The sequence below is a fragment of the Lepus europaeus genome, chromosome 3 (genome assembly GCF_033115175.1).
Source record: "Lepus europaeus isolate LE1 chromosome 3, mLepTim1.pri, whole genome shotgun sequence".
Taxonomy (NCBI): Eukaryota; Metazoa; Chordata; class Mammalia; order Lagomorpha; family Leporidae; genus Lepus; species Lepus europaeus.
Window position 1 is genome coordinate 121445059 of NC_084829.1, and position 16009 is coordinate 121461067.

Consider the following 16009-nt stretch of genomic DNA (forward strand, 5'->3'; position numbering starts at 1 on the left):
TTTACCCACTACACCACAGCGCTGACCCCCCAAACAGGGAAATTTTAATAGGCTTACTACGTCAAAGAAATCGGAGTAAAGAAACTAAAGAATATAAGTATTAATTTTAAAGAACATCCACTACCAGGTCTGAGATACAGTGTCCAGGTAAGAACTCTTTATCTCAGTGCTAAGTTTTATCCCAATCTAGTTGGAGTGAATATGGGCATGTCTCACTGAATGCTAGGGCTGTCGATGCACTTTACCTCCAGAGCCTACTGGAATTTGTTCCTTTAAAATTTGCTAAGATATATGCCTTTTAGGGCAGGAGTTGGCAATGGACCAGCCCATGGACTAGCTGTTTTATAAATAAAGTTTAATTGGAGTATAGCCATGCCCAGGCTATTTACATATTACATATTGCTGCTTTTTTTTTTTCCTTTTCAAAAATGGAGTTATGAGCTTGTAATCTACAATCCTAAAATATTTACTCTGTGGTCTTTAAGAAAAAGTTTGTCAAGCCCTGCTCTAGAGTGCTCTGGAAAACTGTTCTTGGGGAGATATCTTGTAAACCTTCCCAGGGAGAAAGTGTGCCAGCAAAACCTGGTAGTCATTGAGCACTTCTGACTGCCCTGCATTGTGAGACCTGGGTACTGAGAACCTCCAGAAGCCTGCCAAGGACACACTGGAACCAGGAAGAACAACTTCCTCTAGTGATTTCTCTCTGGTATCCCCTGCTGATGAAGATTAACATCATAGCAAATAGAAAAGAAAGATAGAGGATCCAGCTCCATGTTGGCAGAACAAACAAATAAATTTGGAGCAGTAGTTGATAACTGGCATGTAAGCTGTCTGGGTTTTGTAAATATGTTTTAGGTAGGCTGAGAAGGAAAGCCTCCCTGAGAAGGGGGCGTTTTTGAGCAAAGACTTGAATGATTAAAAAGGATGGGCCAGCGGCATTCTGTGGCATAGTGATTAAGCTGCTGCTTGGGATGCCCACATCCTATATTAGAGTGCAGATTTTGAGTTCCAACTCTTGATCCAGTTTTCTCCTAATGCACCTAGATTGAAGAAGATTCTGGCCCAAGTACTTGGGTCCCTGACACTCACTGAAGGAAAGCTGGATGGAGTTCCTGGCTCTTGGCTTCTGCCTGCCCCAGCTGTTGGAGGAATTGTGGAGTGAACCAGTGGATGGAAAATAGTTCTTTATCTTTCCTTCTTCCCTGTACCTTCTCCATCTCCCTGTCTTCCTGCCTCTCAAATAAGTAAACATAAAGAAATAAAGATGGATGCCAAGGTGTAATGCCAAATGTAAAGGCCTTAAGTATTCCATGTTGAAGGAAGCAAGAATGCTAATGTGGGTCTGTAGAGAATGGGAATGTGAGAAGGGAGGTAGGCCGAATGGCATAGGGCCTGAGAGCAGTGATAAGAAGTTTGAAAATCTATAAAACTATCAGGGTTTCCCAGAATGATATTGAAGATAATGATGGCTGAGATAGGGTAGTAACAGTATAAATTTGAGAAGTAGTCAGATTTAATATCTATTTTGAAAGCAGAGTTGCAGGACTTGCTAATAATTGGCTGTATTTAGAGGAGGGACAAAGAATAATTAAGAGTGACTCATAGATTTGGCATGATCAACAAGATGAATCCTTTTGCTGAGATGGGGAAGATTAGGAGAAGTGCAGCTTTGTTTAGCTCTGTTTAGCCATATACATTATGAAATTAAACTTTGAAGTTAAAAATGGATCACTAGTGTTACTAACTGAGCATCCCTAATTCAAAAATCTAAAATGCTCAAAACTGAATCTTGAATGCTAACAAGACACTAAAAGCTTTTGGATTTTAGAGCATTTTGGATTTCAGCTTTTGGGAGTAGTGATGCTCAACTAAGTAAAGTCAATACAGATACTCCAAAATCTGAAATACTTCTGAAACACCTTACTAGTTGAAGCATTCAGATAAGGGATACTAATTTGTATTTGAAAATCGTTTCATTTTTTTACAGTTGATTGACCATACTTAGTCATATGGCTACACCTAATTTCAAAAGGGTTGAGCAATACAGTGCTTAGAATATTTTTGAATATTTCTGAACACCCTAAGTTCCATATTTTAAGATGTCCAAGTGGAAATATTTAATAGATTGTTGGGTCTGAGACTTTGAATTTAAGGGTGTGTTTGGAGTTTGTAAATGATAAAGCCATGGGACTGAGTGAAATCATGTAGGAAGATAAAAGGAACTGAAGATGCAGATGAAGGTTATTGAGAAAGGAGAAACATTAAGGGAGTGAAATTGTAAAAGTTAATGGCAGAAAATGGTTCAAGAAAGAGATAATCAACTGTGTCATATGCTATTATGAATATTCTTGTATGAGTGTACTTCTGGTATATATATATAGGAGTTTCTCTGAGGTCTGTGTACCCATATAAATTGCTAGAAAATAGTGTATGAAGTGTTTAACCCTAAGACACTATAAATTGTTTTTCCAAAAAGGTCAAACCAGCTTAGTCTTCTGTTACCCATGCATTACTAGCTACATTAGAAATATAGTTTTTGCATATTGATAATAAGTCAGTGAGCTAATAATTTTACTGATTTGGATTTTTGGATTCCCTAAATGTATCCCCATAGCAGCTGTGGATGACAGTTGTTTCTTTTTTTTTTCCCCCTTTCTGAACATCAGGCCTTCAGTTCGTTTTCTTTCTGCAGAGACTAAGACCTCAAGAGTGTTGGAAAAAAAGCAGTGACTAATGGATTTTTGTCTTGTTCTTAATTTTAAGAGGAAATATTTTTAATGTTTTTCCCTTCAGTTTCTGTTAATATTGAGAATTTTTAACTATTTTTATTTCAAACTTAGCTAGGTAGTGGGCGAAAGGGAAAGAGTAGAAAATAGTTTTGAAATGGACATTTTGAAAGTGTAGAAAAATATTGAATTAAAATACATTGTATAAAATGTAAACAATTACACATTGAAGTTGAAATTTGAGGTAGAGCCAGAGGTATAGATGTGATACTGATATAAATAAAATCAATAATGCTGATGTGGTGGAGATTGTCTAAGCGAGTGTGGAACCTTTTTTTGCTAAGGGCTATTTGGATATTTATAACATCATTTGCAGGTCGTACAAAATTTCAACTTAAAAACTAGCAGGCTATAGATTTATCGAATTTCAGTCTCTTATGCAGTTGGCTTGGTAGGAACAAATAATTTCGCAGGCCTTAAACAGCCTGTAGGCCAGATGTTCCTTACTCCTGGGGCTCTAAGGAAATAATACAGGAGGTGCCATGATCAACAATAAAAATCTAAAAATAAAAAAAAATGCCTACCTTTTATGAGTAGAAGAAAACTTAAAGGAAGTATGAGAGAAAGGAGACCCAGTAGCCTCAAAATCTAGAGAGTAGAACCGAAAAGAAGGAAATTGTGAATAGTACTAAGGTTCTGTAGACAGATACAGGAAGACCAGGACTGAAAAGAGGAATAAATTTGTCATTTTTGTCTTTTTAAATGGTGTCAGTAGAGTGTGGAAACTAAACCTAGTTTTTAGCAAGAGTAAATGGATGGTCCTTTTGGAGAAGAATTTGAAATAACTAGTGAATTTCACAATTAAGGAAACTGAATAGGTAGATTGAAAGGGAAGTAAGGTAGGGTAGAAGGAAAGTTTTTTTTGTTTTGTTTTGTTTTTTTTTTTTTTTTTTTTTTTTTAGAAAGGAAAGGATGTGTGCATTTTTAGTTTTGGTATTTATCTAACTGCTAACATGGACATATCAATCTAATAAGGAAAATCATTATTTATTTTGTTGTACATTTTTTCAGTTATGAGAGAGACCATATGCTTCTAAATTTCACATTGAGTTTTTCACCAAACAAAACTGTGTACTTATTAGTATGCAAGTAGAGAACAATAGAGATAAGAAGCTAGCAGATAGGAAGCTAGCAGTCTCCATGAATAAATTTGTTAATTTTTATTTGTATGTCTTACAGATTCAGTTATGTTATTTTTCCAAAAGCTTGGTTGTAAAGATGAGGTAGCATTGAGCTTTTGTTTTTGCCTGCCAAGTGCAAAGTTAATTAAATAAAGCTTTTCTCTCCGGATTTCACTCCCTGATTTGAATGCCATCCTTATTTGTTACCTCTTAAATATTCAAGTAGATTTTCTTCTGTCCTCTGTTCTGTCCATTCATCTATTTAATTACCTCTTTATTAATGCTAAACTTTTTTTTTTTTTTTTAAGATTTGTTTATCTACTTGAAAGGCAGAATTAGAGAGAGACAGAGACAGAAACACAAACAGAGGGAAAGAGATCTTTCATCCCCTGGTCATTCCCCAAAAGGCCACAATATTCAGAGCTAGGCCAGGCCAGAACCAGGAGCCTGGAAGTGGTCTCCCACATTGATGGGAGGGGCCCAAGTTCTCAGGCTGTCTTCTGCAGCTTTCCCAGGTACATAAGTAGGGAGCTGGATCAGAAATGGAGCAGCCAGGACTTGAACTGGTGCTCTTATGGGATCCTGTGCCACAAGGCTGGCCCAATACAAACTCTTTTAAACACTAATTTTATCAGTATAAAATAGAGTTAACATTCCTTCCCATTGTTTTCAGCATTTTTTTTTATTATTCTGTAATTTCTTTCACAAATATTCATAAGCTTAAGTTCCTAATATTTAGCCCTGATAGCATCTCTTTATTTCTACTCTAAAAATCTTTTTTTAATTTAAGAGAATTGAGAGCTTTACAGCACTGCATTTGTATTCTTTATATCTGTCTGCATTTTTAATATTTTCTTAAAGGTTCTGTATAATGGGTACTTCAGAAAGTTGTGGAAATGAACTTAAAAGATGTTTATCTTGGTGAAAAAGATTGAAATCAATGCATAGTTTTTTAATATGTGCTTTCTCCAAGCTTTTTGAAGTATTCTTATATTTTTTAAATGTTATTTATTTATTTATTTTTTAAATTTTTGACAGGCAGAGTGGACAGTAGAGGGAGACAGAGAGAAAGGTCTTCCTTTTTGCCGTTGGCTCACCCTCCAATGGCCACCGCGGTAGGCACGCTGCGGCCTGCGCTCCGATGGCAAGAGCCAGGTGCTTCTCCTGGTCTCCCATGGGGTGCAGGGCCCAAGCACTTGGGCCATCCTCCACTGCACTCCCTGGCCACAGCAGAGAGCTGGCCTGGAAGAGGGGCAACCGGGACAGGATCGGTGCCCCGACCGGGACTAGAACCCGGTGTGCCGGCGCCGCAAGGTGGAGGATTAGCCTGTTAAGCCACGGCGCCGGCACTAAATGTTATTTTTACATACTTTCCATTTTTCTATTAGTATCTTTTCAATTTTAATTTCAATTTGTTTTTTAAAGTTGTGGCAAAATATACTTAATGTAAAATTACCATTGTAACTGTAGGTATCCAAAAATGGCATTAAGTACATTGACGTTATACAGTTATCACTACCATCTAGCCTCTGAATGTTTTTCATCTTTTTTGGATTGTAACTTCACATCCGTGCTTTGTTTTACAGTTCTTATTTCACCTACCATATTATTTTCAAGGTTCATGGGAGTTGTAGTTTGTGTTAAAATTTCTTCCCTTTGTAACCCTGAGTAACATTTTTAAGTTTATGCTACATTTTGTTTACCCATTCATCTGTTAGTAGACACTTCAGTTGCTTTCATCTCTTGGTTATTGTGAATTATGCTGCTATAAAAAAGGGCTGAAAATATGTGTTCAAAGCCCTGCTTTCATATTTTTGATTAATCAAATCTATTTACAACTGGAATTTCTGAGTCATAGGAGGAACCCCCATACTGTTTTCCACAGCAGCCATACTGTTTTACGTCTTGTCTAACAATGTGCAACAGTCCTGGTTTCTCCATATTTGTTTTTTTTATTTTTGGTAATCATTGATTTTGAGTGTCTTTCCATGTGCTTATTGCCATTTGTATATATTCTTTGGAGAAATGCGTACTTGTTCTTTGCTCATTTTTTAATCAGGCTGTTTTTTTACTGCTTATTTTAAATTGTAGGTCTTTTATGAACATACCTATTGTGAATATTACGCGATTTGCAAATCTTTTCTCACACTCTGTGGATTACATTTCCATGCTATTCATCATGTTCTTTGAACAAATGTTTTAAAATTTTATTTAGTCATATTTGACAATTTTTTGCTTTGAATGCCTATACTTTTGGTTTCGAATCCAAGAAAGTAATGCCAAATCCAGTGTCATGAAGCTTTTCTTCTGATTTTCTAAAGTTTAGCTCTTATATTTACTTCTTTCATATATTTTGAGTTAACTTTATATATGGTATCGGGTAAGAGTCCAACTTCATTCTTTTGCATATGGATATTCACTTCGCCCTGCACCATTATATTGAAAGGACTGTCCTTTCCCTGTTAAATAGTTTTGATGTGTTCTTGTCAAAAATCCTTTGACAGAGGTTATTTCTGGGCTGTGTTATTCCATTTATCGATATGTCTGTCCTTTTGTCAGTACCATTCTGTTCTATTACTGTATTTTTGTAGAAAGTTTCTAATTGTCTTTTTTTTATGGAAAAATACTAATGACTTTTAATTTAATATAGCCAGCTATTTTAATGAATTCTCTTACAGGTTTTCATCTAGTTGTACAAAGATACATTATATATACTGCAAATAATAAGCTGATTCCTCTTAAAATTTATTTTTATCTAATTGTATGAGCTTTAAAACAATGTTAAGTAATTACACTGGCTAGATATGATATTTTTCTTGTTTCTGATTAATGGAAATTTCTCTAATATTTCACCATAAAATATGATTAGCTTTTGATTTGAGACATACTCCTGAACTTTGAAGTTAACATCAAAATCTTAATTGCACTTTGACAATTAATTGTAGTTTGTTTCTTTTTGCCATCATCAGGAATAGAATGCTGGTCTGAGGATATCATGAAATGAGTGTCCAGGACAGGTTTGGGGTTTATATAATCTTAGTATGTTAGAAGACATTGACTAATTGGCTTTTTCTTTGTTTGTTTTCAGAATGGCCAAAGTTTTCTGGTCTTGGATGAACAGAGATTTGCAAAAGAAATTCTTCCAAAATACTTCAAGCACAATAACATGGCAAGCTTTGTGAGGCAACTGAATATGTGTGAGTATGGGAAGCAGTTTAATTGGAGTGCTGTTATTAACCACTGTTAAAATCAGTTTTTCTCTTAAGATGATAAATATATTCCATACGAGTTCCTGTAATTTTTGACTTTGTTATTTTGTCATCTGAATTTTAAATCTTTTTCAGATGGTTTCCGTAAAGTTGTACATATTGACTCAGGTATTGTAAAGCAGGAAAGAGATGGTCCTGTTGAATTTCAGCATCCTTACTTCAAACAAGGCCAGGATGACTTGTTGGAGAACATTAAAAGGAAGGTAAGCTATTGTTAACACGAGTTAATTTAGTATATTATCATTTAGTATACTCTACCAGGAGTTTTATGTCAGCTGTTAAAATTAAGAACTGCAGAAAGACACAGGTGCTGCTGTTGGGATGAATTAACTAATAAAGTGTGATTATTTTCTCTTCTTCCCATCCACTTTATAAAACTGAACTGAGGGCTCTGGCTTCAGACACTTTCTGGAGGAAAGAAAAGTATGTTCTTACTAGGGTGAAGAGTCACCCATTGTAATGTGGTAGTTGATTTTTTCTAAGTTAGCTGAAAACAACTTTCTGCTATAAAATATCAGCTCTCTGGAGGGCTTTTTCTGTATTTCACTATTGTATAGCCCATGACCAGAGTAAGTCTCTTGTATATATTAGGAATTTAGTAATACATTTTTGAATGAATGGTATCTTTTGCTTAAAAAAGAATTAATTCATAAAAGGCAGGCAGACCATGAAAGAAATGGTCCTGCGTTCAGCTGTTGCATACGTTTAAATAAATGTGGAATGTTGTAATAAAGAGGCAGGGGAAAATTACAGGTAATTTGGCAGAAGGGAAGAAAAATAGAGATCCTAAGATGTTCTTGCTTGTGAGAACTTCTGCACATTGGGGGAAAAAGTAAACTGATTATTCCTTGCTTCCTCTCCCATTAAACTATAAAGTTTATTCTTTCCCTGAAGTTCCATCCTGAGGTTTTTGGAACCAGATCTCACTTAATGAACAGATAGAAGAACCTCTTATAATAGGGAAGCTTTGCATTGCAGTCATGGATGTTTAGTAATTGTTTTTCTAAATTTGCCTTCAAAAGGTTTCATCTTCAAAACCAGAAGAAAATAAAATTCGTCAGGAGGATTTAACAAAAATTATTAGTAGTGCTCAGAAGGTTCAAATCAAACAAGAAACTATTGAGTCCAGGCTTTCTGAATTAAAAAGGTAATTATTTCCAAATGTTTTTCTAATATGGCAGGTGGATGTGTGTTAGGGTTTGCAGGCTGTGTGTTGTGTTTGTATATATTTATTTTATTTATTTGAAAGCAGGGGTGGAAGAGCTATCTCCCCTCAGCTGGTTCACTCCCCAGATACAACAGCTGGGGTTGGGCCAGGCCAAAGCCAGGAGCTAGTAACTCAACTGGAGTTTCCCACATGGGTGGCAGTTACCCAAGTACTTGGGCCAGGGTTATCATTAGCAGAAAGATGGAATTGCAGGTAGAGCTGAGGTGCAGGTGGGCCAACTAGTGTCTTAACTGCTATGCCAAGCACCCTCTCCAAAATAGATAGCTTCTTCCTGGGCTCCCACATGGGTGCAGGGGCCCAAGCACTTGGGCCATCTTCTACTGTTTTCCCAGGCCATAGCAGAGAGCTGGATTGGAAGTGGAGCAGCTGGGACTAGAACCAGCATCCGGATGCCGGTGCTTCAGGCCAGAGCGTTAACCCGTTGTGCCACAGCACCGGCCCCCAAAATCATATTTTTAAGTTGGTGTAGGAAATAGGATACTAAAGTTAATTTCCTGTTGTGTTAACACACCAATAAGGACATGCAAGCCATAAAATAACCTTATGTGGGGCAGGCATTTGACCTAGTAGTTGGGATATCTGCATCCCATACTGGAATGCCTGGGTTTGATGGCCAACTCCCAACTTCTGCTTCCAGCTTCCTACCAGTGCTGACTTGGGGGAAGTAGTGGTGATGGCTAAAGTAATTGGATTCCAGACTCCCATGTGGGAGACCCAGATTAGTTTCCCAGTTCCTGTCTTTTGCCTGGGCCAGCCTCAGCTGTTGCAGTCATTTGGGGAATGAACAAATGGTTTTCTTTCTTTCTTTTTTTGAATCTTACATATTACCCATCCTTTCTGTTTATGACAGTTCAAGATTCCTCTGCGTGGCCTACCTCTTAGGAATAAATAGAGCACAGAAAAATAGGAAAAGATTTGAGAGAGTTGCCCTATCAGATACTTATTTCACATAGATTGTGGAAGTGTTATACAAACATTTTATCTACAGAAAAGACATTTTTCTTTTTTACTGCATTTGTTAGTAGTGTGCTTGCCACCGTAATAACTTATATAGAATAGATGTATATTATTTTTCTTGGTAAGTAGCTGGGCTTTTCCCTTAAAGTCCCATGAATAATTATTTTATGTATTTTTATCTTCTATTTCAAATGTGAGCCATTAGTTATTCTTTACTCACATGTTTTTATTAAAAGTTTAACCTTGGACTTTTATTCCATTTTTGAATTAGCCTTGCACTTTTCCTATTTTGGGTATTTTATTTAACCATTTATGCTTTTCACTATATTTATCTTGTGCTTATTATCTGCTCTTTGACACAATTCTTTGAATCTCAAGTTTAACCCTTAATGAAAGGGAGTCCCAGGCCATCCTTTTAAGTCTGAAATGTAACCATCTTCTATGTATTTTTAGTAGGCAAGTAGCATCTTTAAATAGGAATCAGAAAAATTATGGTAATTCAAGAAGAATTAAAGTGTCTATTTTAATACTTCTGTATATAAGTCCACAGTTCCCTATATAAGTCCACAGTTCCCTTGGTAATAGTTCCGATCTAGGAAGGTGGCTTTTGTAGAGATGTAACAAAAAGTAGGAAATTAAAGCATTTAATACATATATTGTCTTGCATGCCTTCTCAGCGTTATCAACACTGCTGACATTTAATAACAGTACAGTTTCAAGTAAACATGGTGAATGAAGGAAAAGAAGCTGTTACTGCTGATAATATTATTTGTCATATGATTGGTTATACAAACATTTTAATAGTTTGTGTTTGAGAAAAATCTGCTCATGGCAAATATATATACAAAAATTTGAGAATCAGGTCCACACCCATGTAGAAGTTAGGCAATTCCCTTTTCTTGACAATCCGGTTCATTACTTTTTATTTAAAAATTAAACTTTCAACTATAGCTAAGGTGGTTTCAGAATCGACAGATGTTAGGTTATCTTGGGTAAATCCCCTCAATTCTATGCATCTCAGTGTCATCTTCTATAAAATACAGAGAATGATTCCTTTCTTGGCAGTTTTTAGAGAATCACCTAAAAGCTAGTAGAGTACCTGGAGTGTAGTAAGTGTTGGGTGAGTGTCACTGCCTTTCTTCCTATAGTGTTTCAGGAGGACTGAATTCACTTGCCAGCTGCATTTGAAAGGTTAACTTAGTATTTAAATGAAAAGTAATGAGCTAGATTGTCAAATGTTGTAAATTGCCTTCTACTGTATGGATGTAGGTTTATGTCTTAAGCTTTTGTATATATATTGCCAGGAGTAGCAGATACTACATATATTGAAGAAGGAATGATTCTCAAGTTGTGTCAGGTTACCATTTGGTTCAATTACATTTGAACAAAAGTTTTCCAGATCTTTTAAAACTATACAGAATAGTCTATTAAACACCAGTATAGTTAAGTTTTCTAGTATTCTTAATTACAGATATTGAGGCCTGGTTTTCTGACTGAATCTTTTTGTTTAATTTTTTAAACCATTATAATACAGTGAGAATGAATCCCTTTGGAAGGAGGTGTCAGAATTAAGAGCAAAACATGCACAACAGCAACAAGTTATTCGAAAGGTAAAAAGCCCCTTTCCTATGACAATATGCTGCATTTGTTCAATGAATTTGTAACCCAAAAGAGTTTCTTTTGGATAGTCACTGATTGACCCTGGCTTCTTATGTATTGAGTACACACATGAAAGTAAAACTGTGAAATCAAATTAGGCCAAAGTGTTTTAAGACGAGTCTTCAAAAAGTTCATGGAAAATGCATTGCTGTCAAATTTTTTTGCATCGAAATGTACTTCTTTTAATTTCACTTTTTTTTTTTTTTTTTTTTTTTTGACAGGCAGAGTGGACAGTGAGAGAGAGACAGAGAGAAAGGTCTTCCTTTTGCCGTTGGTTCACCCTCCAATGGCCGCCGTTGCGATGGCAGGAGCCAGGTGCTTCTCCTGGTCTCCCATGGGGTGCAGGGCCCAAGCACTTGGGCCATCCTCCACTGCACTCCCTGGCCACAGCAGAGAGCTAGCCTGGAAGAGGGGCAACCGGGACAGGATCGGTGCCCGGACCGGGACTAGAACCCGGTGTGCCGGCGCCGCAAGGCGGAGGATTAGCCTGTTAAGCCACGGCGCTGGCTAATTTCACTTTCTACAAACCTTCTAAAGTACTTCCGTATCTTTGTTTCTTAACAAAAAGCAATTCCTCACTAGCTAAAAATGATCTTTCCATATTCCTAGATAATGTCTCAGTAGCCTTTGACAAATGATCTTTAGCCTCATCCAACAACTTTAAGATACTTTATTCTTAGGAGCATGATTAATTAATACATTATTATTAGTTTTTTTCCATTTTGATTTATAAAACATAACCTTACTGTACGTGTGTGTTTTTTTAGAAAACTGTAATAGGTATAATTATGTCCCAGATGATAAATTGAAATTTTTCAAACCGTTTGAACAAATTATGAGTTCAAAATATGATGTATCAGTATATGCCATTATTAGTCTTGGCAGAAAAGCAGTTGATATATTGTAAAATGAACCTTGATTTTAGCATCTGAGCTAAGAATTGATGGAGAAATTTGAATCCTTCCGTTATATTCTGTAGTTATTTGATTTTTGCTTATGAGCTTTCATTTATTAATAAAAGGTGAAACATTAAAGTAGTAATTAAGACAGTTATTTTTTGCTCATGTGTAAACTAGACTCTAGGTTTAAGCCACAAGTTTTTTTGGGAGTTGGGGGAGCTTCAGCTTGTTCCTGCTCAGAAGGCCCTTGAGCTAAAAATAGGGCTATGACTGATAGGATCTGGGTCTAGCAGAGCAGGCTTAGAGCAGAGATGAATAGCAGCTACAGCCTTTGGCCTAACATCAAAAACAGATAAGCCTCTTTTTTTTTTTTTTAAACACCAGCATGTATGTGAAGGTTGAATGTAGAAGAATCCAATTCAAGATGCTTAGTCCAAATACATATATTTTAAAACTTCTGTTAGCTTACTCTAATGCACAACCTTGTAAAGAATATTTTATTTTAAATGATATATGTACCTGTGTGTACTTTATGGGAAAAAAAATGTTGATTTTCAGAAAACATTGCTTTGGTTAAATATTGAAATGCTCCTTATGTTACAGATTTTTGTTTTCTGAAAGCAATGATTATTGGTAAATGGTTATTACATTTGAATTTTTCATGAATACTCAAATTTGAATTTGATTCTGTGTTTTGTGGTGAATGAATTTTACATCATGACAACAAGCAGTGATTTTTTTCTCTGCTCCTAAAATTGATTCTTAACTTTACCATTTACTGTTTATTCTTGAATTGAGAATAATAAGTGTGAAGTACCAGTTATAATACTTGTTAGGTACAGACATTAGATGCTATAAATGTTATATCTCTCATCTTAAGTGAAAAAAAAAATACCCTGATTAACATGATGCAAAAAGTGTTAGAACTGATACACAGAATGAATTTCAGAAAAAATTTAGCCAGTGATTCATGTTCTTATAAATTCAATCACTAATGTTTTGAGAAATTTGTGATAACATTTGTAAATAAAAAAAGTTAAAATTCAATTGTTCTCCAGATGAAAATCTTTACATCGCTGTCAGCATTTTATTTTGAATAAACAGTTTAGTGGCTAACCTTCTTTTTATGATAAATTCTAATAGTGTGTAAGTCTTCAGTTAAAATGTGTCCATCTTTGTCCATTGAAAATTGATACTGATTATAAAGCAGAACATTAGTAGCCTATCTTGGAAGGAATGCAGCATTAGTATTACAGTTTAATAATTATATTTTATAAAACTTACAAGCAAGTCTTTTCCACAGAATCTATAAAAGTACTCCATTTACTTTTGGCTTTAACTCAGTCTCTCAGTGATATTCTGTTCTTCAAAGTTTACTCTGATTTTCACTTTTTGTACCATTTTTAGGTAGGACATTGTTTACGTTATGATAGGCATTTTACAATATAATTCCAAGGCATACTCTTAAAACCACTAGTGGTTCTTAGACTCAAATCAGTGTTACCTGGAAGGCTTGCTAAAACACACAATTGTTGGGTCTCATTTTCAGAATTTCAGATTCAGCAGTTCTGTGTTGGGCCTGAGAATTTGAATATTAACAAATTCCTAATCCAGCACTGCTAAAACATGGACCACATTCTAATAAATGTTGCTATAAAATATGGAAGACTTGTTTGCATACCTTGATACGTTCCATAGGGTTTCCTATAAATTTAATCAAATGTTGATGGTTAAATCAGCTTCCATTGATTTTCAGCAGGAAGCCTTGACAGATGTGTCTCAACAGTAATCTTTATGAAATCAGTCAAAAGCTTTTTTTAATGTGAAATTTTATTATTTTTTCCTTAGAAAATTGGCAGTTGCTTTTGCCTGTAATTGTACTACTTGATGTAAGAGAAATGTTGGCTGTCAAACACTACTTTTCTCATATGCATATCATAATGTAATCTTCTTGAAAGTATTTTAAATAAAACAGTTGGGATCTGTACATGCAAGCAAGTTTGCTGCTTATCATCAAAACAAATAACTGCCGAGAAGTTAGTATGTTTCTTTAGACATCAATTACAAGATGTATACAAATTCCAAACATTAATATGTGAGAAATTATATGAGTTTGAAGAGAGTGATATATGTCTGAATTACTTTGATAAGATGCTTTAAATTTAGAGTGAAGAAAGAGGCTGTGATGGAATAATTTTTATTTTTATTTTCCTTTCAGATTGTCCAGTTTATTGTTACATTGGTTCAGAATAACCAACTTGTGAGTTTGAAACGTAAAAGGTAAGTTTTTACAATAAAACATTTTTACCTATTGTAGACAATCAGACGTTATAATATGTAATTATGAATGAATGGCCCACATCTGCTCAGTTTTCCCAAAATAGCCTTCCTTGTTAAAGTATACCTTAACATCTCAAGATCCCTTACCCAAATGCTTGGGACCAGAAGTGTTCTGGAATATTTGCATGTACCTAATGAGATATCTTGGGGTTGAGACTTAATGTCTAAATATAAAATCCATTTATATTTCATATGCAGCTTATACACAGCCTGATATTTTTACACAATGTTTTTAATATTATATATGGAACAAAGCTTGTATATTACAATTGAAAGGGCTAGGATGATCCTTTTTCACTTTGAGACCTTGAATAAGCCATGTGTGTGCCCACATTTTCACCATGACCTGTCACATGAGGTTAGAAGGAATTTCCCATTTGTCCCACCTTTAGACGTTTGGATTCTTAGAGTCGAAATGATCAACCTGTATTTCCTACTGCTGTCATCCTGCTGATACTTTTGAGAGATAAGGATAACCTAATTGGTCACTCTATGGACATACAGTTAATAAAGAATCCATTTTTCATTAACAGTATTAAAATAATAATAATACAATTAAGAGACCTGATTAAGAGAGATTTTAAAAAGAGGCCATAAGTTGGAAAAACTCAAAAAAATTTTTTTAACTATTTAATACATTTCACAAAGAGTTTTATAGTGCACTAGGCAGTGAAGTATATTTGGATGAGTAGTTTATTGTATATTTAGAACAAAAGTAGTATAGAAAAATTAGAGACCTCTAGGGATGGGCATTTGTGGTACAGCAGGTTAAGGTGCTGCCCACATCCTGTATTGGACTAGCACTTCTAGTCCCAGCTACTCTGCTTCCAAACCAGCTCCATGCTGTGGGGACTGGGAAGCAGCAGATGATGACTGAAGTACTTGAATTCCTGCCACCTACATGGGAGACCTGGATGGAGTTCCTGGCCTCGGCTCAGCTCTTCTCAGCCCAGCCCTGGCTATTGCAGCCGTTTGAGGAGTGAACTAGCGGTTGGAAGATCTCACCCTTTCACTGTGCCTGTCAAATAAATAGAGAAAATAAATAAATAAAAAATAAATAATAGTCCTAGATGGGCTTAACTTCCAGTTTCTTTTCTTAAGGTATATCATTGTAAAGACTTAATTGTATGGCCTTACTGAAACTTTTAATTATTGAAGTGAATTTATACTTGAGCAAATTATTGGAAGCAGTTAAATTGCTTGTATGTTTGCTTCGCTGAACTGCATGAATATTCTTTTGATTTTCAGGCCTCTACTGCTAAACACTAATGGAGCCCCAAAGAAGAATCTGTTTCAGCATATAGTCAAAGAACCAACTGATAATCACCATCACAAAGTAATTTTTTTTAAAAATTAGTTTCTTTTACATTTATTGTCTTAAACTAAATTTTTATGGCAGTATTGAATGCAGAAAAGTCCAGTGAATAATAATCCAAGTGCTCATCCCCAGCTTTATTAAATCATTGCAAATATAGTCCCAGTTGCCTTTTGCCAGGTTTGTTTCTCCTCCTGTCTCCCAGTATTTTCCCTAGAGGTAGTCATTATATTGAATCAGTATTTACCATTACTGCAGCCATTTTGTATGTGTGACTCTAGGAATAATATTTGGTATTATTTTCTATATATCTGAACTTTCTATAGATGATAATATTTTGAATGTATCACTTTACAGTGTGACATTTTTACTTGGTATTGCTCTTGTTATTTACTAGAGATTTCATTAATTTATTTCTGTGCCATATAATAATTT

General features: G+C 35.3%; 1 protein-coding gene across 2 annotated transcripts in view; it reads left to right on the top strand.

The window, feature by feature from the left end:
* Window positions 1-16009, top strand: part of HSF2 (heat shock transcription factor 2) — a 34349-nt gene that overhangs the window by 5142 nt on the left and 13198 nt on the right. For both annotated transcript variants that reach the window (XM_062186704.1, XM_062186703.1), the window contains exons 2-7: window positions 6996-7104; window positions 7252-7379; window positions 8199-8323; window positions 10896-10971; window positions 14138-14199; window positions 15508-15595. In XM_062186704.1, coding sequence (XP_062042688.1) covers window positions 6996-7104; window positions 7252-7379; window positions 8199-8323; window positions 10896-10971; window positions 14138-14199; window positions 15508-15595 — 588 coding nt within the window. The remainder of the gene's footprint in view (window positions 1-6995; window positions 7105-7251; window positions 7380-8198; window positions 8324-10895; window positions 10972-14137; window positions 14200-15507; window positions 15596-16009) is intronic.